This window comes from Triturus cristatus, chromosome 7 (assembly GCF_964204655.1).
Source record: "Triturus cristatus chromosome 7, aTriCri1.1, whole genome shotgun sequence".
Taxonomy (NCBI): Eukaryota; Metazoa; Chordata; class Amphibia; order Caudata; family Salamandridae; genus Triturus; species Triturus cristatus.
Genome location: NC_140590.1, coordinates 61,310,500 through 61,337,271, shown reverse-complemented (window position 1 = coordinate 61,337,271; position 26,772 = coordinate 61,310,500). Strand labels below are relative to the sequence as shown.

Below are 26,772 nucleotides of genomic sequence, written 5' to 3'. Positions count from 1 at the left end.
CTGGGTCCTGTGAGTCTCGTGAGATAGCTCCTCTGTGTAAGGTGGAGCCCCTGGGCCTTGTGAGTCTCAGGAGATAGCTCTTCTGTGTAAGGCCGAGCCCCTGGGTCCTGTGAGTCTCAGGAGATAGCTCCTCTGTGTAAGGCGGAGCCTCTGGGTCTTGTGAATCTTGGGAGATAGCTCTTCTGATTAAGGCGGAACCCCTGGGTCCTGTGAGTCTTGTGAGATAGCTCCACTGTGTACCGCCAGAGCCTCTGGGTCTTGTGAGTCTCGGGAGATAGCTCTTCTGATTAAGGCGGAGCCCCTGGGTCCTGTGGGTCTTGTGAGATAGCTCCACTGTGTAAGGCCAGAGCCTCTGGGTCTTGTGAGACTCGGGAGATAGCTCTTCTGTGTAAGGCGGAGCCCCTGGGTCCTGTGAGTCTTTTGAGATAGCTCCACTGTGTACGGCCAGAGCCTCTGGGTCTTGTGAATCTCGGGAGATAGCTCTTCTGATTAAGGCGGAGCCCCTGGGTCCTGTGAGTCTTATGAGATAGCTCCACTGTGTAAGGCCAGAGCCTCTGGGTCTTGTGAGTCTCGGGAGATAGCTCTTCTGTGTAAGGCGGAGCCCCTGGGTCTTGTGAGTCTCGGGAGATAGCTCTTCTGTGTAAGGCGGAGCCCCTGGGTCTTGTGAGTCTAGGGAGATAGCTCTTCTGTGTAAGACGGAACCCCTGGGTCCTGTGAGTCTCGGGAGATAGCTCTTCTGTGTAAGGCGGAGCCCCTGGGTCCTGGGAGTCTTGTGAGATAGCTCTTCTGTGTAAGGCGGAGCCCCTGGGTCCTGTGAGTCTCTGGAGATAGCTCTTCTGTGTAAGACGGTGTGTAAGAGTCTCGGGAGATAGCTCTTCTGTGTAAGGCGGAGCCCCTGGGTCCTGTGAGTCTTGTGAGATAGCTCCACTGTGTAAAGCCAGAGCCTCTGGGTCTTGTGAGTCTCGGGAGATAGCTCTTCTGTGTAAGACGTAACCCCTGGGTCCTGTGAGTCTCAGGAGATAGCTCTTCTGTGTAAGGCGGAGCCCATGGGTCCTGTGAGTCTTGTGAGATAGCTCCACTCTGTAAGGCCAGAGCCACTGGGTCTTGTGAGTCTCAGGAGATAGCTCTTCTGTGTAAGGTGAAGCCCCTGGGTCCTGTGAGTCTTGTCAGATAGCTCCACTGTGTAAGGTGGAGCCCCTGGGTCCTGTGAGTCTTGTGAGATAGCTCCACTGTGTAAGGCCAGAGCCTCTGGGTCTTGTGAGTCTCGGGAGATAGCTCTTCTGTGTAAGGCGGAGTCCCTGGGTCCTGTGAGTCTTGTGAGATAGCTCCACTGTGTACGGCCAGAGCCTCTGGGTCTTGTGAGTCTCGGGAGATTGCTCTTCTGATTAAGGCGGAGCCCCTGGGTCCTGTGAGTCTTGTGAGATAGCTCCACTGTGTAAGGCAGAGCCCCTGGGTCCTGTGAGTCTTGTGAGATAGCTCCACTGTGTAAGGCGGAGCCCCTGGGTCCTGTGAGTCTTGTGAGATAGCTCCACTGTGTAAGGCCAGAGCCCCTGGGTCCTGTGAGTCTTGGGAGATAGCTCTTCTGTGTAAGGCCCGAGCCTCTGGGTCTTGTGAGTCTCGGGAGAGAGATCCTGTGTGTGGTGCAAGAGTCTGTGGATTGGTGTCTGAGTAATGTCTGGGATAGTTCTAGAATTGTACGGGCTGTGGGTAGAAAGGGACTGTGCGAAGCCCTCTAATTTGCATATAACATGACGCAGCCAGGGCTGCTCATGACTGCAGCTCTGCGTTCCCTCAGCTCCCCAGTGACTTGGACAAACTGTCACTCCCTCTCGCTCTGCTCGCCTCTCTCTGGGCTCAGGGACTGTTGGTTATATATATGAGCCCCTTGTGCCACCGGGGCATCACTTCTTGTGACGCTGCGGTGGCGCAAACAAAAAATCTTAACCACGAGGTCCCGCAAAGCCACTCTGCGTGGTTCGACTGACCTCATAGATATGGAGGAAGGCGCTTGGGAGGAAGGCGCTTGGGAGGCGTTCCATGGACGCTGCGGCGGGTGTTCCCACCCAACTCCCATGGATTTTGACGCTTCCCCAGATTTACAAGACCATGTAAAACTGGGGAAGCGCCAAAACCTTACATCTCCGGGATGAGGCGTAACGAGGACAAATAACTTTAACTTTATTTCTCCTCGGTTATTCCTCTTTCCATATGTGCTGCATTCTGCAGGAATGCAGAGGAATAGCCACTATGGATTGTTTGGAGTGAAGGTGCCCCTTCCTGCACAAAAACAATCATGCCGACAACACAGGCACTCTTGCACCATGGTGCGACGGTGCCTGCATTGGCGCACGACTGCTGAAACGGCGCCAGCGCAGAGGAATGGACAGAGATAAATACGGTGCACTCCCGCCTTTTCACAGGGGAATGGACAGAGATAAATTCGGTGCACTCCCGCCTTTTCACAGGGGAATGGACAGAGATAAATTCGGTGCACTCCCGCCTTTTCACAGGGGAATGGACAGAGATAAATTCGGTGCACTCCCGCCTTTTCACAGGGGAATGGACAGAGATAAATTCGGTGCACTCCCGCCTTTTCACAGGGGAATGGACAGAGAAAAATACGGTGCACTCCCGCCTTTTCACAGGGGAATGGACAGAGATAAATATGGTGCACTCCCGCCTTTTCACAGGGGAATGGACAGAGATAAATTCGGTGCACTCCCGCCTTTTCACTGGGGAATAGACAGAGATAAATACGGTGCACTCCCGCCTTTTCACAGGGGAATGGACAGAGATAAATACGGTGCACTCCCGCCTTTTCACTGGGGAATAGACAGAGATAAATACGGTGCACTCCCGCCTTTTCACTGGGGAATGGACAGAGATAAATACGGTGCACTCCCGCCTTTTCACTGGGGAATGGACAGAGATAAATACGGTGCACTCCCGCCTTTTCACAGGGGAATGGACAGAGATAAATATGGTGCACTCCCGCCTTTTCACAGGGGAATGGACAGAGATAAATACGGTGCACTCCCGCCTTTTCACTGGGGAATAGACAGAGATAAATACGGTGCACTCCCGCCTTTTCACAGGGGAATGGACAGAGATAAATACGGTGCACTCCCGCCTTTTCACTGGGGAATGGACAGAGATAAATTCGGTGCACTCCCGCCTTTTCACAGGGGAATGGACAGAGATAAATACGGTGCACTCCCGCCTTTTCACTGGGGAATGGACAGAGATAAATACGGTGCACTCCCGCCTTTTCACTGGGGAATAGACAGAGATAAATACGGTGCACTCCCGCCTTTTCACTGGGGAATGGATAGAGATAAATACGGTGCACTCCCGCCTTTTCACTGGGGAATGGATAGAGATAAATACGGTGCACTCCCGCCTTTTCACTGGGGAATGGACAGAGATAAATACGGTGCACTCCTGCCTTTTCACAGGGGAATGGACAGAGATAAATACGGTGCACTCCCGCCTTTTCACTGGGGAATGGACAGAGATAAATTCGGTGCACTCCCGCCTTTTCACTGGGGAATGGACAGAGATAAATACGGTGCACTCCCGCCTTTTCACTGGGGAATGGACAGAGATAAATACGGTGCACTCCTGCCTTTTCACAGGGGAATGGACAGAGATAAATACGGTGCACTCCCGCCTTTTCACTGGGGAATGGACAGAGATAAATACGGTGCACTCCCGCCTTTTCACTGGGGAATGGACAGAGATAAATTCGGTGCACTCCCGCCTTTTCACTGGGGAATGGACAGAGATAAATTCGGTGCACTCCCGCCTTTTCACAGGGGAATGGACAGAGATAAATTCGGTGCACTCCCGCCTTTTCACAGGGGAATGGACAGAGATAAATACGGTGCACTCCCGCCTTTTCACTGGGGAATGGACAGAGATAAATATGGTGCACTCCTGCCTTTTCACAGGGGAATGGACAGAGATAAATACGGTGCACTCCCGCCTTTTCACTGGGGAATGGACAAAGATAAATGCGGTGCACTCCCGCCTTTTCACTGGGAAATGGACAGAGATAAATTCGGTGCACTCCCGCCTTTTCACAGGGGAATGGACAGAGATAAATACGGTGCACTCCCGCCTTTTCACTGGGGAATGGACAGAGATAAATACGGTGCACTCCCGCCTTTTCACTGGGGAATGGACAGAGATAAATACGGTGCACTCCCGCCTTTTCACAGGGGAATGGACAGAGATAAATATGGTGCACTCCCGCCTTTTCACTGGGGAATGGACAGAGATAAATACGGTGCACTACCGCCTTTTCACAGGGGAATGGACAGAGATAAATACGGTGCACTCCCGCCTTTTCACTAGATGGAGCGCAGCAACGTGACTTGCGTCGCTGCCCTGCGTCACATCCCCTTCAATGAGGCCCTATGTTCTGTAGGGGGAGCCCAGGAAACATTCTGACATTGTGTTTGTGCACTTGTAGCACACATGTTTGATCCTACCCTGTGTACTAACTTTGGTAACAGCTGTCTGACTGCCCCTCCACACACGAGGGGGGGGGGCACTAGTAACACTGAGGGGGTGCTCCACTGAGGGAGTCTGAGTGACATGCAACAATGGCTTTCCTAAGGAGGAACTAGAGACTGCCTCTTGACACCTGCTTCAGTTGGCCCTTGGGCACTTGCCTCTTCCAGTGAGCTGACTACTGCTGGGTGCAGAGGTCACGAAGTGGTGTCAGAGGTCAGGCTGTTCCCTGAGCCCTTAGGACCTGGGCTCAGCTCGCCTGTATCTGACAGCTGATGGTGCTTGTGCGCAAATGCTGTGGTGCTGTGCTCTGCTGTGATAGGACGGTTGTCAAAGTCTCAGGGTGACGTCATGCCGGTGCACGGTGAACTTTGTAATGCACTGCTATAATATCGTACATTCAGTTAGTTTTGCAATGTTGTGACGTCATTCGCATACATTGAGCTTGCTTGCACACTGCTGTCATATCAATACATGCAGAAGCGTACAATAATTGATACTGCGATGTATCGTCCGTGTAAGGTGACTTTATTTGTGTACTGTTGTGATGTCATACCACCACCGCTGCACGGGGAGTTTGGTTGTACACTTCGTGACATCGCAGCCTTGAATAATGAATTTGAACACTTCTGTGAGCCTGTGACGTATTCCAAATGTATAATAAATTCAGCTGATTACAGATGTGACATCATGCTAATGTACAATAAATTTTGCTGCGCATTGTGGCGAAGTCATGCCACTAAATAAAGAGTTAAGCTGGTCACTGCTCGGTCAAGCCAGTGCACACTAAGTTAGGACGTGCGCTGTCATGATGACGTGCCAGTGTACCGAGAGTCTAGCAGCTCACTGTTGTGACGTCACGTCAGCGTACAGCAGTCTGGCTCGTCACTGCTCAGTCATGCCAGTGTACACTCATCTAGGCAACGTGCTGGCTGGTGTGTCCTCATGCTAGTGCACGGTACCACGAGTCTGCTCCTTGGTGTGACGTCATGCCACTTTACAACAAGTTCTGGTACCTCCTGCTGTTATATAACGCCAGTGTACATTGAGTTAGGTCGCCTGCGGTGTGACGTCGTACCAGTGTACCAGGAGTCTGGCTGCTCACTACCGTGACCTTATGGAATGGACGAGTTTGTTTGCCCTCTGATGTGACATCATGCTGTGTGACGTCGTGCCAGTGTACCAGGAGTCTGGTTGCTCACTACCGCGACGTTATCCAACAATGTACAACGAGTTTTTTCTGCCCTGCTATGACATCATGTCAGTATACCGAGAGTCTGCTGCTCACTACCGTGACGTCACGCAACGTAAAAGGAGCCTGGCTGCTCACTGCTGTGACGTCACGCAATGTACAAGGGACCTGGCTGCTCACTGATGTGACGTCACAATGCACAAGGAGCCAGGCTGCTCACTGCTGTGAAGAGCCTGTCTGCTTACGACTGTGACGTCACAGTGGGGCACGTCTTCCACAGTCCTCCGCCGTCTCCACCGACAACAACGCACTTGTTGGGGTCGGGCGATCCTCCCTCGGCCCCTCCCCGGCCCTCCTTCGGGCCCTCCCCTTCCTCGGTGCCTCCCACTCACTCCCTCTGGGCTTCCTGGTTCTGATCACCCTTGGCCCAGAGTCAGCAGGAAGCAACGAGAGATATTCAGAGGAGCGTCCGGCAGGTGAACCGAGCGAGCGCGACCGGATCTAGCGCCCACCACCCCTGAAGCCATGGCCCTGCGGATCTTCGGAGCGCTGTGCGTCATCCAGGCACTATGTCTGCGCCAAGCTTGGGCAGGTCAGACTCTTCTCCTTCGTTACTGATTCGCTCACACCACAGGGGCACTCATGGGCCCCGGGGAGGAGTGCAGGGGGGGGGCGGCTGTTCACCTGCGCAGGACCTCACCTTCACCCTGCCTCGGTGCGCTCTACATGAGCGGGGGGCTGCCTGGGCAAGGCGGGGTGCACCTGCGCAGGTGTGACAAAGGGGGTCTTGTTTTCGGTGCGTGAGCCCCCTTGCGGTGCCATTTAAGGGTGATTTCTTGTCTCAGGTGCCCGAGTTCCACCTGAAGCCCGAGTTTCACTTTCAGGTTTGGTGTCTGGTCTCGCGCTTTTCATCCTCGACGTCGGTGTCTAGTGAATAAAGACCGCGCAGGATGGAAGAGGTGGTCGGTCGGCTGAAACTGCCGCCACTGGTGCAGGAAACCAGGGCTCGAGCCTCGGGGTCGCGTCCACATCCTGTAATTGTGGGCAGATCACTTAATCTCCCCGTGCCTGGATATGTAATGTAAATACGGTGCAAGTGTAAAGCGCTCCAATACCTTCGGGTTGAGTTCGCGCTATATAAAAGATGCAAAAAAAGGGAACTGGTTTATCATGGCTCCTGCTGGCAAAGCGTCCCAAACGGGCAGACCCCCGAGGAAAAACACCCTAAACTGCATGCAAAGTACGCGATGACGTCACAACATTCTAGAAGAGTAAACCCAAGCAAAGGGGAAGACGAAGGGGGAGGGGGAAGGTGAGGTAACATGGCGAACAGGTAAACGAGGATGCTAAAAACTACAGTGCCTCCCTTTTAAAGAAAAAGCACAGTAATTTAGCTCCACAGGCATGAAGAGACGGGTGTTTACATGAACTCTCTGAGCTTCACTGAAGGCTGTCTCACTCCTCCGCTTTACTTCACGCGAGAGGCGTACTCTCTTGAGTTTGTGTCGGATGACTCCCTCCCCACCGGAGTCCAGTCCAAAAGTACCCTCGTATTTATTAATTTATTGTGTTTTATAAAGTGCGAACATGACCAACGGGGTATCAGTACTCAGAACATGTCATACTTCAGTTACGCTGTAGATAGAATTCAAAGAGCAAGGTACAACATAGCAGGGTACAATAAATAGCGAGGAATGACCATTTCAAAATAGTTCTCTTGTGACACCTGGGTCCGTATTATAGAAGTGACCCGGGGGGCGCAACAGGCGTTTGCGTCCGCATCGCGCGCCCATGGGGCACTTGGGTATTACAGAAGGGGCCAGTCTAGGGTGACCAACCGTCCGTAAATTTCACGGACTGCCCGATATTTGGGCCCCTTGTCCGTGAGCATTTCTTTCACGGACGCCTGTTGTCCTTAATTTGGGGATGGCCGCAAGCTGTGCTGTTCCCCTGTGACAATAAAAGCCAGCTCGCACTTCTGAGGCTGTGGCAGCCCCTCCCCGACCTCGCTCCGTCTTTGTACAGGCCCATTGTCATTCTGACGTGGCTGATCATCCCCTAAAGAATGACAATGGGCCAAAGATGTGGGGGGGGGTCGGGGGTCAGATAAGTGTTTCATGGCCCCTCCTAACTCTCAGATCAACGCAGGACAGACCAACAAACTAAGAAATAAAGCAAGAATAAGCACTGTGTTGAGCTGTGTGTGTGGGGGACGGAGGGGGGTGTAGAGGGGCAGAGGGTGCTGAAGTAGCCTGAAGCCGTGACAGAAAGAGAAATTATGATAATGGTAAATCAAAAAGAAGCACAAGGCAAATGGAGAGAGAAAGCGAAGTTAGTGTAGAATGCAAATAATGAAAGAAAGCTGCAAAGATAGAGAAAGATCTAGATTTAACAATGGAAGGAAGGACAAGAGGATGATCAAATGGAAAAAAAGAAACACAAAATGAATGTTAATTGGAGCAAGATAAAGAATTTTAAAGTTGAAAAAAGGCAGGATAGTGACCACAATGCTCTGACTTTAATTCTGAAGCCAGGGTCCTTCGGGTTAAAAAACCCTGAGACTACATTAAATGTGGCAATTCCTCCTCTTGTACTATCTAACAACCGTAGAAGGGTGAAATGGCCTCGTCTGGCAACGTCACCTTTACAACTTGCGAAAATTTATCAAATCGCGATACCCTGGATAACTCGGATGGCTGCTGAAACTGGGCCTACGCAGGTAGTGGAAATACACAAACAGCTAGTATTGGAACTGGGGGATGTTTTCTATCCAATAGCTAGAGCAAAGAGCTATGTGCCCAAAGCGTTTCCTTGGTTTAATACTAGGTGCAGGGAACTAAAAAAGAACCTTCTCGCAGCAATTAAATCAAAAAATAAACCCAGCACTCGAGATGCTAGACAAGCGTATAAGAAGGAGCTGTCTAGGAGTAGGTTGGAATGGGAAGAAGAGAGGTGGGAAGCGCTGAGGGATGCCTTGGTGACTAAGGACGCCAAACTCTTCTGGGAGCTAGTGAGTTCTTCTGTAGGAGGCAGTGGGGAATCTTTCCTGCCAAACATTGCTCCCTCAGTATGGGAAACGCACTTTGCCACATTGTATTCTTCCCCCTCGGTCACCCCGGAGCCACTGAATAGAGCTCGGATAATGCAACCAAAAGACCAACTCTGTGTTCCATTGGATCTAAATTCTACACATGAGCATTGTCCTCAGGAGCCGTCAGACCGTGGAAACTACTCTGGCCACCTAAGAACTAGGAAGCAGATGACTACTGGAAGTATTGAGGTTATCTCAATCAAAGAAGTAGAATCTGCTATTACCAGGCTACCCTCTAACAAAGCCCCAGGGCTAGATAAAGTGCCAGGCGATCTCTTTCGTTCACAACCTAAAATCTGGGGACCCTATCTAGTTGTACTATTCAATGCAGTCCTGACAGGAGCTAATTTACCAGATACCTGGGCAGGGGCTGAAATTGTTCCTATTTACAAAAAAGGTTGCCCTTTAGCTCCCTCGAATTACAGGCCCATAAGTCTCTTGGATACTACACAGAAACTTATGGGCCGGATCATACTAGATAGAATACTTGAGTGGGCAGAGGAGAACAAGATATTATGTACCTACCAGGCAGGGTTCAGAGCAGGGATTTCGACCCTGGATCAGCTCTTTAGACTACAGGTCTTGTTTTGGAAAACCGTAATTCTGGGAGGGGGTAGTCTCTACCTGGTCTTCGTAGACTTACGGGCTGCTTTTGACCTCGTGCCCAGAGAAAGCTTATGGAAGGTCCTGAAAGATCTAAACCTCCCGCCTTACCTCCTAGAAGTTCTGAAGCATTTCCATAAAGAGAATTATGCTCAGGTACGTTGCGGGAAAAATGGAGAGCTTTCAGAACGTTTCCCAGTTACCAGAGGTGTGCGCCAGGGCTGTGCCCTGGCCCCCACCCTCTTTAGCCTTTACATCAATGGTTTGGTGGGTGAGTTGGACAAGGTTAAGAATGGTGATGTTCCCCGGCTGGCATCTGGACGGGTGCCTGCATTGATGTTCGCAGACGACACCTTATTGCTGTCTCGAACCTCTACAGGCATCCAGAGGGTATTGGATGGCTTTGTAATATTCTGTGCTTCGAGGGGGCTTGAGATCAACTTAGAAAAGACAAAGTTCATGATCTTCGGCCCCCCGAAGCGCACTCGCCCCTGCCCAGTCCTAAATGGCATCCCACTGGAAAGGGTTGGTACCTTCGTCTATCTGGGTGTTACCCTGACCGAAGATTTTGGCTGGGGCCCACAGGTGGTCAAATCCGCCCTGAGGCTCACACAGATAGCGGGGGGTATAAACAAATTCCAAAGGAAAACGCTATTTAAACCGGTCTCCCCTGGTCTCGAGATTTATAAAGCCCAAGCTAGACCTGCTGCAATGTACGGTGCAGAACTCTGGGGCCATACCCGTGTATCACCCCTTTCCAAGGTCGAACATACATTTATTAGAAATTTGATAGGGCTCCCTCAGAGCACCCCGCTGATACCCCTGAGACTAGATTTAGATCTAGAGCCTATCTTTGAACTTCTGGCGAGCAGACCCCTCTTGTACTGGAGAAGGCTGTGGACAGCGTCAGAGCTCGGCGACTACAGAGCTGAGTTTCTTGCAATTTGGGATCAGCTGAAGAGTAGAAACATACCTTGGCTATCCCATATAAAGGCCACACTATACCAGATTGGCCTCCCCCAACTTTGGGAGACCCCAGAGCAAGGCTGTCTGGCGGTAAAAAGAACGGAGTTGTTAGCTATAATTAGACAGCATAATCTGGACCAACTATACCGCCTGTCATCTATGGGTAGGTTGACAACGGAATTCCTACAAGTAAAACTGACCCCCAGTAAGGAGGAGTACCTAGACTTGATTCAGCCGCCCAGAGCAAAGAAGTTATATACCCAATTAAGATACGGCTGTCTCCCGATTGGGGAATTGACTTGCAAGTGGACGGGAAGAGGTGTGGGGGTTTGTCCCGTCTGTAATAAAACCAAAGAAGACCTTGCCCATGTTCTATTTTTCTGCTCCGCTTACAACAAAATACGAAGAGCCTGGCTCGTGCCATTGTGCAGAAACTTGGGATTAAAGCACTGTGCGCAAGCCTGCAGGATTTTACGCTATGACACTTCCCCCCCCAATTGTGTTTTCTGTCTCCCGTTTTTTATATGGTATGTGGAGAAGAAGGTCAGCTCTGATCAATCAACCAACTATTAACTTTTAATATAAATGGAATTTTATTGTTCTTTGTTCCCACTTTGATAACTGCTGTTTAATAACTTTTTATCCAAAATACTGAATTATTTATGCATTTTACGTGTATGTACATATTTTATCTGTGCTTTTATGGTCACTGACCGAAATAAAGCTATCAAAGTGAAGTGAAGTGAATGTTAATGTGGAATATGGAAATGTAAAAAGAAAATGAAATATGAATTTAATGAATAGAGAGAATGAGAGACGGAATGAAAGGATGCACAGACAGAAAGATGGAAAGAAAAATAAATGGAGGATGTAAAGAAGAAAGTAGAGAACAAAGGTGGATAGAAAGAACAACATAAGGAAAGAAAGAAAATGAAAAGACGGAAAAAATAAAAGACAACCGTCAATATAGGTAAAGGCAGTTTTTGACCAAGTTTCTTTCCTGCTGTAAAAAGCATAATTTTGCATTATTTTTGCAAATTTTCATAATGGGAACAATTTTTAGACTTCAAAAGCAAAGAACAGGTTAGCTCACTTTGCTACTTTATTCTGTGCCATATATGGCGGGGGTATTTTATTTTTCTGGCTCCTCCCTTGCAATGGGCCCTTGTGTAGTTACAGCATGTGGCGTGCCGTCCTCTGCATAGGCCTTAGGGCACAGCATGCTGCTTTTGTGGAGGAGCTGTACTGGAGGACTAAGTTACATTTTGAAAGACTTCTGGGTGCTTTGCGTGCCTGCAATTTTTGGGCCATAACAAAAATGTCTATTTAACTCTGCTGATTAATGTATCTCTTGGAGCGATCTGAGTTTTCACTAATACCGGTTTTGACTCATCCTAGAGGCATAATGCGCCTCTTGTAAAGCACAACGTGTAACATGCAGAGCAAAGTATTCATTTGTATAATAATTGTAAAGACAACCCCAACCACTATGTTAGGGAAGAGGTGTGGTGCAGTGGCCAGGGCAGCTCACTACCGAACACGGGGTCTCATGGTTGGAACCCCGATGCCGGCGGCAGGTTAGCTCGGCACCTTGTGACTCTGGGCAATAGCTCGCTTAATCTTCCCGACGGCCCCCAGCGCCGGGACACCTCTCCGGAGGTAGCTGTGTGCGCTTTACAAATGCTGGTATTTCATTTTAATTTCATACGTTAAATGTTATATTCTCAGTTTGTATTTCGGGGTCACTGGAATTATGCGATCATGCGAAAACTGTTGAAGCCGCACAATTATGGATTTGCCGCATGTGCCACATAATCCATCATTAGCTGAATATATCTGAAGATTCTAATTTAAAAACAGTGTCTACCTCAAATGGTTAATGCAGTGACATGTTGCAAAGGCCCTTTGTAAAGGTTGACTGGTCACCTTTCTTTGCCTATTACTATATTTGGGTGTTATACGGGTACTAATGAGGTGCAACCTATGACCAGAAAGTGTTAAAATGTGCATAAATTCCCTTTTCTTGCCAAATAATTTAGTCAACCCTAAAGCATAATTTGGCCCTCCCTGCTGCATAATTCCAGTGGCCCTGCATATAGTACCTATCAAGTATGTAAGCCATGTGACTCCTACACCTTGTAGCCCTCCTTGTCTTAAGTAACATTTCCTATATATTGATTTACATACTTATGAATCATTGTCTCTGAACAATAAGTGTGTGAGCTAAAGCGCTCAACACCCTACATTGGGCTGAGCGGCACTGTAAAATAAACGACATACACATGAGCAAGGGTCTAAATAGAGATGAGGGGCACCACGTGAGGTTGATAGATGGGGAATCTGTGCAGAGGGAGGTCTTTGGTGAAGGGGTGTAAAGAAGGCTGAATGCCTCTGCATCCCCTGCAGTGCGGGTGGGGCAACACTTCAAAGGAACTGTAAACAAAATATCATATGAAATACCACAAAAGACCTGCACAGTTGCTCAAAGCTGTGCACATACCAAAATGGTGAGGTGCACGATTGTCTCAACTTAATATAAACTTATTTTGACGTGTACTTATTTTGGTTTTCTATTTACTTACTTATAGACTATTGTACGACCTCCTCTGATGTGCCAGAAGTCGTACTTTTTGTCCCAAATTTCTGTCCTGAATTTTGACCTTCTGGCCTGAATTTTTTGTCCCAAATTTCTGTCCTGAATTTTGACCTTCTGGCCTGAATTTTTGTCACAAATTTTGACCCCTTGTCCTGACTTTTTACCCTCACTGTCCTGAATTTGCACCTATGCCAGTTGGTCATCCTAGGGGCCACAGGTGCTTCTGCGCCCCTTCTGTAATATTGAAAGCACTGGCACACATACTGCGCCGGCGCTTCCTCAAGAGGGCGGTCCCTAATTTGCCTGGTGGTGTGGCCCCTTGCAAATGAGGGAATGCCTTTGCACCCGCGCACATATCAGACGCGAGCACAAAGGCAAAGAAGCTCTCAGGAGGCGCACTTTCGGTCTCCCCTTGATTACATCCTCTGGAGGGTGAAAGGGGGTCCCATGGACCATGCACTGCACCCACCTGCAAGGGAATTTTTATTCACCCTTCCAAGTTTGGGCGGGTTGCCACCTGCACCGTGGAAACCTGGAGCAGCTTCAAAGCAGCTGCTCTGTTTTTCACATGAATGTGGTGCCCTGGCAGCAGCGCGTGGTCGCGGCTGCCCTGGGGGTAGCGCATTCATCCAAATACGGCGCATTTTCCTTGATCATGCCAGGCACACTTTTTGAAAGGTGCAATCAAGGAAAACGCACCGTATGTATAATATGGCCCAGTTTTTCTAGAAGTACGTTTTTTAGGTCTCGGCTCGAAGGCTGCGCTTGCGCAGTCTCGCTCTGAGATTTAACGTTTTGGAGAAGAGGGGCTTGAACCCGCCCCTCTTCTCCATTGGCTGGCCTCTTGAATGCTGGCCAGCCATTGGAGAAGAGGCTTTGTCTCTCCGAACAGGCCCCGTCCTTTTCGGATTCAGGGGCGTGTTTTTTGCTACTTTTCTAATTATCTCCTCCAGCCAATGGCAAGACGAGAGAATAGAAAAACACGCCCATGAATCCGGAATCGCCGCTGCCTTTCTCCGAGGCATTTCTGCTTCGCCTCGGAGAAAGGCGGTGGTGTGCTTGTTCGAGTGTGTTCTAAAAGCACAGCACAAGTTTTTGGGGGAAATTTTAAACCAGCACATCCGCAGAATCACCAAATCCCAGCGGCTTTTGCCATATGCCATCTCTTTAAGTACTGTGTAATGGGAGCTTACTTGCCTCTTTCGCTGTAATAGACACGTCACTGGTATCTGTGCTTTCCATGTGTGTGTTAACAGCTCACTCGCTGCTTGCTCCTCTACCTTCGCTCTCCTTTCCCTCTGATAAAATCTTGACCATGTTCTGGTTTTCGAAAAGCGGCTGCACGATGTTGCTCATGTGGATTGCTTTGTAGGTGCTATCAGTGTGTAAATGTGCATGTCCCGCTTGTGAGCGTCATGTATTTCTTATAAATTATACAGTGAACGCTCATAGGCCGCAGTTTTCTTCGTGTGAACTTTCACTTTAAAATGGGGAATTTTGCTCCTCTTAAGTTGCTTCAAGGGAAGAAGGTAGCCAACACCCATCCACTTTCAAAGTCGCAAGACAACGCGATTTAAAGTTCGTTCCCGATGGGAATAAAATTGGCATCTTTTTTCAATTCCAACTACCGTTCGTGAGAAAATATTGTCAGTTGGTGGGGGAAAACTACAGAGGGCGTAAACGGCTGAAAAGCAGCATACTGCACATGCCAGTAATCGGGATGTAGATGAGACCGTTGTAATGAAAACTTCAGAATCCCTTTAACGGACCCATGAATTTACTGGCTAGGAAGTCTGCCGCTCGGGAAACCCGTGTCAGACATTGAGGGGCTGTAATTCCCCAATGAAAAAGTCCTGCGGAATGTTGTCCTCGCGGTCTCCCGGTTAAGGGGACTGCATCCTGGCACCAGTAGGCTGCCTGGAACTCCAGGGGACTAGAGAAGAAAACACGCGGCCTCTTTTGTTGGTGAACTTTTCTTTATGGACTGCTGGAGATGGAGTGAGTGCAAGCTCTTTTGTGCAGCGTCGGGAGTAGGAGGAGGATTGGAGCCACCCAGAGGGACTCTAATCCTCTTCACCGGCTATTGCTGTCTTTGCTCCTTTGCAGACAATGCGCCTTAAGCCGTTAAGAGGGTCACGGCTTGGGCTGGAGTTTTAGCCAGGCATGGTGCCTTCCAGTCTGGGGTGACACAGTTGCTCCTCTGATTGGCCACTTTCCTGGGTGGTCGACTATCGCAGCCAATAAAGGAATAGCAAAGCCTATGGGTGATAGGGAAGGCGGGGGTAGTGGTGGTGAGGACCTTGCTACTTGGGGTGAAGGCAAAGAGGAGGGTGTCGTGTAACTAGCACATCTACGATTTCAGTGAATGGAGGAGCGGAGTAAAGCCTGTCACTGAACAGGGTCTCCTATTTGGGCTGCGAAGGCAGCCGCAATCTTACATTGATTTATTTGGGGTGGGGTGTGTGTGGGGGGGTGGGGGTGTTAGGAGCTGCACGTTGTGGATGAGCCGAGAAAGAGCTGCATTCTTTGCAGTGCTCGAGGTGTCGAGTGGCATGGAGTCGGTGTGTTAGGGGGTCCAGTCATGTGAAATGGGATAATTAAACGCTACTACAGGGTGTGTCCTGGGTTAATTGCATGGCAGGCCCAAGAGTAGTGCAGTCTTACACAGTTAATGCGTACTTACGATCATAATTGTGAGGCACAGCCAGGATATTGTGGCATTGATTTGAAAATTTTGCGGCATAAAAAGGAAATTTTCAGGCACACAACTGCATTTATAGCGGCATTTTGCACCAAATTTCGTGAGTAGACCGAATCTATCGTTGAAGCAACGGACAGATGGGTATCCTGTGTGCCCATTGATTAAAACACATCTATAGCTTGATTACAAATGTCCTGTTTGCGCAAGGATTACAGTCACAAGTATTGATGATGCACGTGATAGTTGAGAGGTGCGATAAATATCTTACTTACCCTTTTGTTAAATTTTGGCTGGGAAATCCTGCTAGAATTTAACAAAGGGGAAAAGACTCCATATTTGGTGTAGCAAGTTGATTTTGGAGCAGTAAGCACAAAAATCCACGCGTTAGTCCCTAAAACATCGGAATAGGCTAACATTATCGCATCAGATGCATCTAAACACTTCAGTGCTGGAATGTGATAATTATCGCATTCAGCCCTACACGGGTCACTTCTAATCAGGACCATAGTCTCTAGCTTTATCTAACCTGTGTAGAGCTGGAGGGTCTAGATTTATTTTCCTCATGCAGCAGCTTTACATTGTAGTCATATTACTAATGCTCCACTGTTCCATTGTATCCTATTCTTTATTCTGTTGCTTTGCCGTGTAGTCATATGCCTAATGCTGCAGTGTTATATTAGAGTAATATTGAGGAGACGTTGCCTAGCCCTGCCTGTTTCCTCTCGTGATTTCATTGGCTCTCCGACAAGGCTCGGCCCTTTGAGACACCGAATCCCTCTGCAACTTTGGGCAGAGTACTCCTAGCCTCCTGCTTGCTTCTTAGGCTGCCTCCTTTTCTCTGCCTCACCCTTTGCCTCTCAGCACTTGCCTCTTTGTGCTTCTTCGGACTCTCTGCTCTTTCTCTTGCCACATTATCCACTCCTTCCTGTGTGCCTTTTTGCACTGTTTTCACTCTCCATGCTCTGCTTTTGCGACAACTTGTTGCTTTTTTGCTCCTTTTTTTTTTTTGCTCCTTTTTCCCCTCACTATCTCCACTGCCTCACACTTGCGTTTCTTTTTACCACTTTTGACTGTTTTCACCCTTTCTTGCTCTTTCTCACCTTTATAGCATGTTTTCCGATTGTGCTCACCCTCCTTCACGGGTTGCCTACCTTCACCTGCCCTCCGCTGCCTGCTGCATTCTCCTGCTGCATGCTCCTGCCCAGCCCCGCCCACTGTCTCTATGATTTCAACCCCCCCCCCCCCCGCTCCCCTGGACCTTCTTAATGGCAGCCACAGCTGACTCTCGCACAGACGTGCGCCAATGGCCAGTCCAGCCACTGCACTTTTGGTCCTTTGTTTTTAAAACATGTAAAGAAACGGCATTGTTATTTACAATGTCAATAGCTTAATCAGTGTGTGTGTAGGTGGCTCTGTGTGTGGGTGCAAATGCAATAGGTCTCGCATTTGAGAGTGATTAAGCTATTGACATTGTAAATAACAATGCCGCTTCTTTAACCCCTTCAGTGCCCATGACGAGATGGTCTCGTTGTAGGAGAGTAGGGTCTGCTTTCTATGTTCACCCCCACTTTTTGCTTTTGCTTTACTGGTTTTCGACTTAGATGTGGCTGTGGGCCTGCTAATCAGACCCACAGCCCTGCTGTCCTCTCTCTAAATTAACACTATGTACTTTAGGTGCATAACCCATTTGGATAGGATCACCTTATTGGCCCCTGTACAGTGTACCCTAGGTACCCAGGGCATAGGTGTACCCTAGGCCTACCAGGGGCTGCAGCATGTATTGTGCCACCCCTGGCCTGGCCTTCCATTTTGACACAACTGGCTGATCACTCAGCTGGGGCAAGGTCGTGTAATCACCCCTTGCTTAGGTGTAGTATTCCTATGCCTAACTTACATATAGACACATGTGTACCTATCAGTCACTCCTATGGCAGGCCTTGACAATCCTGGAGGCAGAGTGCTTGGTAACATGTGAGATGGTGCTCTAGCATGAGCTGAGCCTGTCTGCAGCTTTCGGAACCATGTCCTTATAGCTGTTCTATGATATAGCCTACCATATACTCTTAAAGTGCCTTATAATCTTAGACGGTTATGGTAACTATGGTTTGGCTTTATCAAAGCATGTCGTGTAAGGTGTCTAACACTCGGGAATAATACCCCCATGCCATTTCTGGACATGAGAATATTATTCCCCCCTTCTAGAGGGAAAGACATGTTAAAATCATACTTCAACTGTTAGCCTCTGACCAAAGCCTCAGCATCACAAAATGGATGCTGCTGCCACGACACAAGTCTGACCTCCTGCTGCTGGGAGTGATCCCAGCCAGGGAGGCCTGGACAATAGGTTTCCTGCTTGGGGAGGTGCTAGCACCTCCCCAGACAGCCTTTAGTGTATTGGGGCAGGGTGGGCTGAAAGGAATGAGACATGCCTGGGGCACACAAGGTGTTCCTTGCATAGTCCAGTTCAAACCGGCGCTGGGGCACTCCAGCCCCAGCTCTGGCGCGAAACTGGACAAAGGGAAGTGGGTGTAACCACCCCCTCCCAGGTCCCACCCATAAGGCGTGACCTAGCAGGTATCCCAGCCCCCCAGATTAGTATAAGAGTGGGAGTTGGGCCTCAAGACTTTAGATTATCCTGAACCTGCAAAACTGAACAGAAACTCTGGACCTTCGACATTCGACGAAAGAAGAAGACTGAAGAATCTCCCTTGTAGCCAAGGAGTGGCTACCCTGTGCAAACAGGCACCATCAAGTGACTACCCTTTGCTTTGTGAAACGTTCGACGAGGAACCGACTGCAGAGCCCGACCAGAGCCTTGATTTCCAGACTTCTCCGACCCTCATCCACATCTGCAGCAGAGCTGAGATCCGTGGAGGCGACGAGCGACGTGGGACCGGCTACCTGGGAAAAGTGGCTAGTAACTTACAGCGCAGCTTCTGAGGTACCCTCGAAGTTGTGCACCGGGGATTGAGAAGCCCCAACCCCAAGCACCATCTGCACCAAAGACCAGCCCCCCACACTCCACGAGTCCTGCGTGGGGCCCTTCAGCATTTTCCTGCTTGCCGCGTCTGTCCGGTTGCTTGCCCACTGGCTAGTGGCCTTTGTGACGACGCTCCCTGAAATCTTCTGCGCTGGTTTGGCTCCTCCAGACTGGCTCCCGCTTCTCTGCAAAGAAGAAGCACCCCAGACCTTCCTGGTCTGCACCAGAAGCAAGTCCCTTGTTCTTCGTGGGTTCCGCTTGCCAAGGCTTGGTGAGTCCTAGTCCAACTTCGACGCCGCCGACAGCAAGAGCCTTCGTGGGACAGCTCGCCTCCTGGTCCTGGTCGTCCTCGACGCTTCCTGGTCCTCCTGGCTGCAGCGACAAGCTTCACCTTCACCTGCAACTCTTCACGACATCGCCTGGGTCCTTCCTGGTTCCACGTGGTCACTGGCTAGTGACCTTGACTCTGTCCCCTCTGCTTGCAGGTTTCTTCTCTTCTTGATCCCAGCCTTGGGATCCACCGGACACTCTTCACTGACTGCCTGTCAGCATCTTTCTTCAGGCATCCATAGGAGTCGACGACGAAAACGACGCATCTTCACCCCTATGCACCCGCAGCCTGTGGGCTAGGTAACTTGGGTACTCCGGTGCTCATCAGGATAGTGACTATCCTAGTGTCTAGTTTTCAAGTCTCAACTTCCTAGCTACTCCGGAAGTGTCCTAAATCTATCTATTTCTAAACTGTAACATTGCTATTGACTTTTACGCATTACGCGTGAGTGTTTCCACTCTGCACACGAATCCCGTGGGCCTCCCACTTCCTAACTAACGCTAGTGTAGGGTAGCCCCAGCGATTCCCTATGCCTAGGCCTATTCTATTTCCGTGACAGTGGTTCTTATACCACTTATTTAGTATATGGTTTGCGTGGCCCCTAGGGCCTAACTGTATTACTTACCTGTGTGACTTACTGTATGCATTAATAAGACTGTGTTGTACTTACCTCTAAACTCATAAAGAGTGCTGAGGGTTTGCTTAGAATAAATACACTTTATTTTATATATATATCTGTTGTGGTGTCCTTTCATTTGGTATTCAAGGGATTATATATGGTATCACAGCTGGCTTCACATGCCATTCAGAGTTTAGCCTAAGACTGCTCTTGTCCATGCTACCACTAGGATAGCTGGTCTATAAGGTTGACTTTACAACCAATCACCATAAGGGTATTTGGACTGATATAAGGTGTACACTATAACTAGTGACATCATACATCAGGCCAACTTCTCACATTGGTGAGCAGCGGTTGGGATCTGAGCTTGCTGTTGTAATACCATTGTAATCTTGAGATACTAAATTGAAAGATCACACAGATATTGTCTAGGTACATATAACATAGATTATTATACTTAAGTCCTACTGGACTTTGTAGTTGTAGGTTGAAGGGAATAACACACCCTGACTACAACTACTAGAAAGGTTTAGTAGATACAACTAGTGTAGGTAGGTGCACACACCACACCCTCACTAGATCATGCCTCTGGGAGGAGATCAAGTAGATGCTCTCGCAGGAGGGGCAGGTCTGCAGAAGACCCCCTCTAGGTATGATACCTTAACATTCCAGGAGATGAGACAATTGTGTACCTCCAGAGGAATAAAACAGGGTGCAAACCCTACCCTCCTTCAGTTAAGACAACTCCTAGAGGAGTATGATGCTCAGAGGGCATCACAGGAAGGTGCCCTAGGCACAGAGGAGGGTCTACCCACCACAGAGGAGTCAGATGGGCCTTCAGATGGGGAGGTAGACAGCCAGAGCCAAGTAAGGAGACTTAGCCAGGCTAACTTAAGTTTACATGGGAGTTTGCATGGGGTCCCCCCATACAGACCCACAAGTAGACATTCACAGAGAAGCAGGAGGGACAGATCCCCTTCAAGGGAATCCATCCACTCCCATGTCTCTAACACCTCTAATGCTTCCTCTCACAGGGGAATGACTTCACCTGAGAGAAAGGAGCATGCAGCCAGAATGAGGGAGGCTAATCTGAGGATTCAGAGGGAAGAACTTGCCCTTGCCAAAGAGAAGCTTGCTCTGGCTAGAGAACAAAAGTTAAGTGGGTTAGAACCCACTGGTGGCAGCAACATTCCTAGGGATAGAGACAGGCACTATGATAATAGAAACCTGAGCAAGATTGTCCCTCCCTACAAGTGTGGGGATGACATCCACAAATGGATAACTGCTTTGGAGAGAGCTTGCAAAGTACAGCAGGTACCCCAAAGTCAGTGGGCAGCTATCTTGTGGCTCTCCTTCTCTGAGAAAGGAAGAGACAAGCTCCTCACAGTTAGTGATGAGGATGCAGATAATTACACTGTCCTGAAGAGTGCTCTGATTGATGGGTTTGGCCTAACCACTGAACAATACAGGTTGTTGTTCAGGGATACCCAGAAGACACAGACTCAGGACTGGACTGACTTTGTAGATTGTGCCACTAAGGCTCTGGAAGGCTGGCTATTGGGAAGTAAGGTTAAGGACTATACAGGATTGTATAATTTGATCATGAGAGAACAAATACTTAACAACTGTCAAAACCAGCTATTGCATCAACACCTGATTGATTCTGATCTGACTTCTCCCCAAGAATTGGGAAAGAAGGCAGATAGATGGGTCAGGACTAGAGTCAAGCAGAAAAACCAGAACCAGGGCGGTGATCAGAAAAAGGCAGACCAGAAGGGTAATGAGCAGAAACAAAAAGACCAGAAGTCTTCACCAGGCCCCCAAAAGGCTCAGGGGGAGGGTGGTTCCAAAAAGGATAAGAAGAAAGAAGGCCAAAAGAAACCATGGTGCAACTATTGTAAGTCTACCTCACATTGGTTTAGTGAGTGCACCAAAAAGGATAAGCCCCCAGCCACCATTGCCCCTAAGGCAACTGTACCCCCTAGTTCAGCTGTAAGTGGTGGTTCCCAGCAAAAGGGTGTAGTAGGGTTAACCCTGGGAACTGAGGAGGATTCTGGCCTAGTCAGAGTGCCTACTCAGGCTGTCCTGATCTGTGATGGGGACTTAGCTTTGTCCTCTACTGTAGGCCCCAGTAACCTGGGCAAGTACAGACAGACACCTTTTATCAACCAAAGAATGGCTCAGGCCTACAGGGACACTGGGGCTAGTGTCACCATGGTGACACCTGCTTTTGTGGACCCTGGACAGATCATACTAGGTGAGAATTACCTAGTGACCAACGCTAGCAATGCCACTACCTCCCATAGTGTGGCTATTGTTAACTTCTCCTGGGGAGGGGTAACTGGCCTCAAGAAAGTTGTTGTTAGTTCAGACCTTCCTGTAGAGTGTTTACTGGGCAATGATCTTGAAACTTCAGTTTGGTCTGAAGTGGAGTATAGGACCCATGCAGAAATGCTGGGGATAGATGCACATGTCCTTGCTGTGACCAGGTCACAGGCCAAAAAGTGCAACACTGAACAAGTGCTGGATCCTGAAACTATGGACCAGTCACACTCCAAGAGAAAGAGCAGTAGGGTTAAGGCTGTGCCTTCCCCCCTGCCTCAGGTGGTGGATCAGCCCTCCCAGGAGGATGATTCTGAGAGCCCTGAAGGAACTGTCCTAGAAGAACTTGAACCTGATCAGGTTGAGTTTCTTGGGACAGGGGGACCTTCCAGGGCAGACCTGAGGCAGGCTCAATTAGACTGCCCCTCTCTTGAACCCCTCAGACAGCTGGCTGCTGCTGAGGCTGCAGGGAATGCTCAAGGTACCCATAGAGTGTATTGGGATGAAGGGCTACTGTACTCAGAGGCTAGAGACCCCAAGCCTGGTGCATCCAGGAGGTTGGTCATACCACTGAAGTTCAGAGGCTTCCTTCTAACCTTGGCCCATGATATTCCCCTTGCAGGACATTTAGGCCAGAACAAGACTTGGGACAGGCTTGTCCCTCACTTTCACTGGCCCCATATGTCAGAAGATACTAAGGAGTTTTGTCGCTCCTGTGTCACCTGCCAAGCCAGTGGCAAATCAGGTGGCACCACAAAGGCCCCCCCTCATACCACTACCTGTGGTGGGGGTCCCCTTTGAAAGAGTGGGCATAGATATTGTAGGACCAATGGACCCACAAACAGCATCTGGGCACAGATTCATACTGGTGATAGTGGACCATGCCACCAGGTACCCAGAAGCAATTCCCCTGAGGACCACAACAGCTCCTGTTGTGGCAAGGGCCCTGCTTGGAGTATTCTCCAGAGTGGGCTTTCCAAAGGAGGTCATTTCTGACAGAGGTGCCAACTTTATGTCAGGCTACTTGACTGCAATGTGGAAGGAGTGTGGTGTTAACTATAAGTTCACCACACCCTATCACCCACAGTGCAATGGGCTTGTTGAGAGATTCAACAAGACCCTAAAGGGAATGATAAAAGGATTACCAGACAAGCTTAGGCGAAGATGGGACATCCTTTTACCCTGCCTTCTGTTTGCTTACAGAGAGGTCCCACAAAAGGGGGTTGGCTACAGCCCTTTTGAGCTTTTGTTTGGGTATCCTGTAAGAGGACCCCTGTGTTTGGTGAAGGAAGGATGGGAGAGACCTCTCAGACAACCCAAACTAGACATAGTGGATTATGTACTTGGTCTCCGCTCCAGGATGGCAGAGTATATGAAGAAGGCTTCTAAAAACCTTGAGGCAAGCCAAGAACTCCAAAAAGCTTGGCATGACCAAAAGGCTGTACTGACTGTTTACCAGCCAGGACAGAAAGTGTGGGTGTTGGAGCCAGTGGCCCCAGCAGCACTCCAAGACAAATGGTCTGGACCCCACACTATTGTTGAGAAAAAGGGAGAAGTCACCTACTTGGTGGACCTTGGGACTCCCAGAAGCCCCCACAGGGTGCTTCATGTCAACAGATTGAAGGCATATGTTGACAGGGCAGACATGGGGCTACTCATGGCTACAGATGAGGGGCAGGAGGAAGAGAGTGACCCTCTCCCAGACCTGTTGACTCAGAACCCTGATGATGGCTCAGTTGATGGTGTGGTCTTTTCTGACAGCCTCACTGTCCATCAGCAACAGGACTGCAGACAAGTTCTGCAGGCCTACAGACATATGTTCTCTCTGACCCCAAGTCAGACAAACTGGTGCACCCATGAGGTGGACACTGGTGACAGTCTGCCTGTGAAGAGTAAAATCTACAGGCAACCTGACCATGTCAGGGACTGCATAAAAGTTGAGGTACAAAAGATGTTGGAGCTGGGAGTCATTGAACCTTCAGAGAGCCCTTGGGCTAGTCCTGTAGTCCTTGTGCCAAAACCTCACACCCAAGATGGTAAGAGAGAGATGAGGTTTTGCGTGGATTACAGAGGTCTCAATGCTGTCACTAGGACAGATGCCCACCCAATACCTAGGGCAGATGAGCTCATTGACAGACTGGCAGCTGCTAAGTTTTTGAGCACATTTGACCTAACAGCAGGCTACTGGCAAATCAGACTAGCTGAGAGTGCAAAGGCCAAAACTGCTTTCTCGACCCCAGGAGGACATTATCAATTTGTGGTAATGCCCTTTGGGTTGAAGAATGCACCTGCCACTTTCCAAAGGCTGGTGAATCAAGTCCTTACTGGGTTGGATGATTATTGTGCAGCTTATCTTGATGATATTGCTGTCTTTAGCTCCACCTGGGAGGATCACCTGGTCCACCTGAGGAATGTTTTAGAGGCCCTGCAAAAGGCAGGCCTCACTATCAAGGCCACTAAGTGCCAGATAGGGCAGAGCAAGGTTGTATACCTGGGCCACCTAGTTGGTGGGGGTCAGGTTCAACCACTGGAGAGCAAGATCCAGACCATAAAGGACTGGGCTCCTCCAACTACCCAGACTCAGGTCAGAGCTTTCTTGGGCCTGTCTGGGTACTACAGAAAGTTTGTTAAGAACTATGGGTCCATAGTGACACCACTTAATGACTTGACCTCCAAGAAGATGCCAAAGAAAGTTCAGTGGACAGCAAGCTGTCAAAAAGCATTTGATGACCTGAAGCAGGCCATGTGCAGTGCACCTATTCTGAAAAGTCCAGACTACTCCAAAGAGTTCATTGTCCAGACAGATGCTTCTGAGTTAGGTGTGGGAGCTGTTCTTTCACAACTGAATGTAGATGGTCAAGACCAGCCCATTGCTTTTATAAGTAGAAGGCTGACCCCTAGAGAGAAACGTTGGTCAGCTATTGAGAGGGAGGCCTTTGCTGTGGTTTGGGCCCTGAAGAAGCTGAGGCCATACTTGTTTGGCACTCACTTCAAGATTCAGACAGACCATAAGCCCCTCTTGTGGCTAAATCAGATGAAGGGTGAAAATCCCAAACTTCTTAGGTGGTCCATTTCCCTACAGGGGATGGACTTCACAGTGGAACATAGACCTGGGACTGACCATGCCAATGCAGATGGACTCTCCAGATATTTCCACTTAGAACATGAAGACTCAACTGGTCAAGGTTAGTTTAATGTCCCTAAGTTTGGGGGGGGGTTGTGTAGGAGAGTAGGGTCTGCTTTCTATGTTCACCCCCACTTTTTGCTTTTGCTTTACTGGTTTTCGACTTAGATGTGGCTGTGGGCCTGCTAATCAGACCCACAGCCCTGCTGTTCTCTCTCTAAATTAACACTATGTACTTTAGGTGCATAACCCATTTGGATAGGATCACCTTATTGGCCCCTGTACAGTGTACCCTAGGTACCCAGGGCATAGGTGTACCCTAGGCCTACCAGGGGCTGCAGCATGTATTGTGCCACCCCTGGCCTGGCCTTCCATTTTGACACAACTGGCTGATCACTCAGCTGGGGCAAGGTCGTGTAATCACCCCTTGCTTAGGTGTAGTATTCCTATGCCTAACTTACATATAGACACGTGTACCTATCAGTCACTCCTATGGCAGGCCTTGACAATCCTGGAGGCAGAGTGCTTGGTAACATGTGAGATGGTGCTCTAGCATGAGCTGAGCCTGTCTGCAGCTTTCGGAACCATGTCCTTATAGCTGTTCTATGATATAGCCTACCATATACTCTTAAAGTGCCTTATAATCTTAGACGGTTATGGTAACTATGGTTTGGCTTTATCAAAGCATGTCGTGTAAGGTGTCTAACACTCGGGAATAATACCCCCATGCCATTTCTGGACATGAGAATATTATTCCCCCCTTCTAGAGGGAAAGACATGTTAAAATCATACTTCAACTGTTAGCCTCTGACCAAAGCCTCAGCATCACAAAATGGATGCTGCTGCCACGACACAAGTCTGACCTCCTGCTGCTGGGAGTGATCCCAGCCAGGGAGGCCTGGACAATAGGTTTCCTGCTTGGGGAGGTGCTAGCACCTCCCCAGACAGCCTTTAGTGTATTGGGGCAGGGTGGGCTGAAAGGAATGAGACATGCCTGGGGCACACAAGGTGTTCCTTGCATAGTCCAGTTCAAACCGGCGCTGGGGCACTCCAGCCCCAGCTCTGGCGCGAAACTGGACAAAGGGAAGTGGGTGTAACCACCCCCTCCCAGGTCCCACCCATAAGGCGTGACCTAGCAGGTATCCCAGCCCCCCAGATTAGTATAAGAGTGGGAGTTGGGCCTCAAGACTTTAGATTATCCTGAACCTGCAAAACTGAACAGAAACTCTGGACCTTCGACATTCGACGAAAGAAGAAGACTGAAGAATCTCCCTTGTAGCCAAGGAGTGGCTACCCTGTGCAAACAGGCACCATCAAGTGACTACCCTTTGCTTTGTGAAACGTTCGACGAGGAACCGACTGCAGAGCCCGACCAGAGCCTTGATTTCCAGACTTCTCCGACCCTCATCCACATCTGCAGCAGAGCTGAGATCCGTGGAGGCGACGAGCGACGTGGGACCGGCTACCTGGGAAAAGTGGCTAGTAACTTACAGCGCAGCTTCTGAGGTACCCTCGAAGTTGTGCACCGGGGATTGAGAAGCCCCAACCCCAAGCACCATCTGCACCGAAGACCAGCCCCCCACACTCCACGAGTCCTGCGTGGGGCCTTTCAGCATTTTCCTGCTTGCCGCGTCTGTCCGGTTGCTTGCCCGCTGGCTAGTGGCCTTTGTGACGACGCTCCCTGAAATCTTCTGCGCTGGTTTGGCTCCTCCAGACTGGCTCCCGCTTCTCT

General features: G+C 49.5%; 1 protein-coding gene across 1 annotated transcript in view; it reads left to right on the top strand.

Annotated features, from left to right (window-relative positions):
- The first annotated feature begins 6,100 nt into the window (after nt 1–6,100).
- The window catches only part of LOC146808808 (uncharacterized), a 185,068-nt gene continuing 164,396 nt past the window's right edge, over nt 6,101–26,772 (top strand). Inside the window, exon 1 of the mRNA XM_085615634.1 lies at nt 6,101–6,299. Within this exon, the coding sequence (XP_085471760.1) occupies nt 6,233–6,299 (67 nt within the window). The 5' untranslated portion in view covers nt 6,101–6,232. The remainder of the gene's footprint in view (nt 6,300–26,772) is intronic.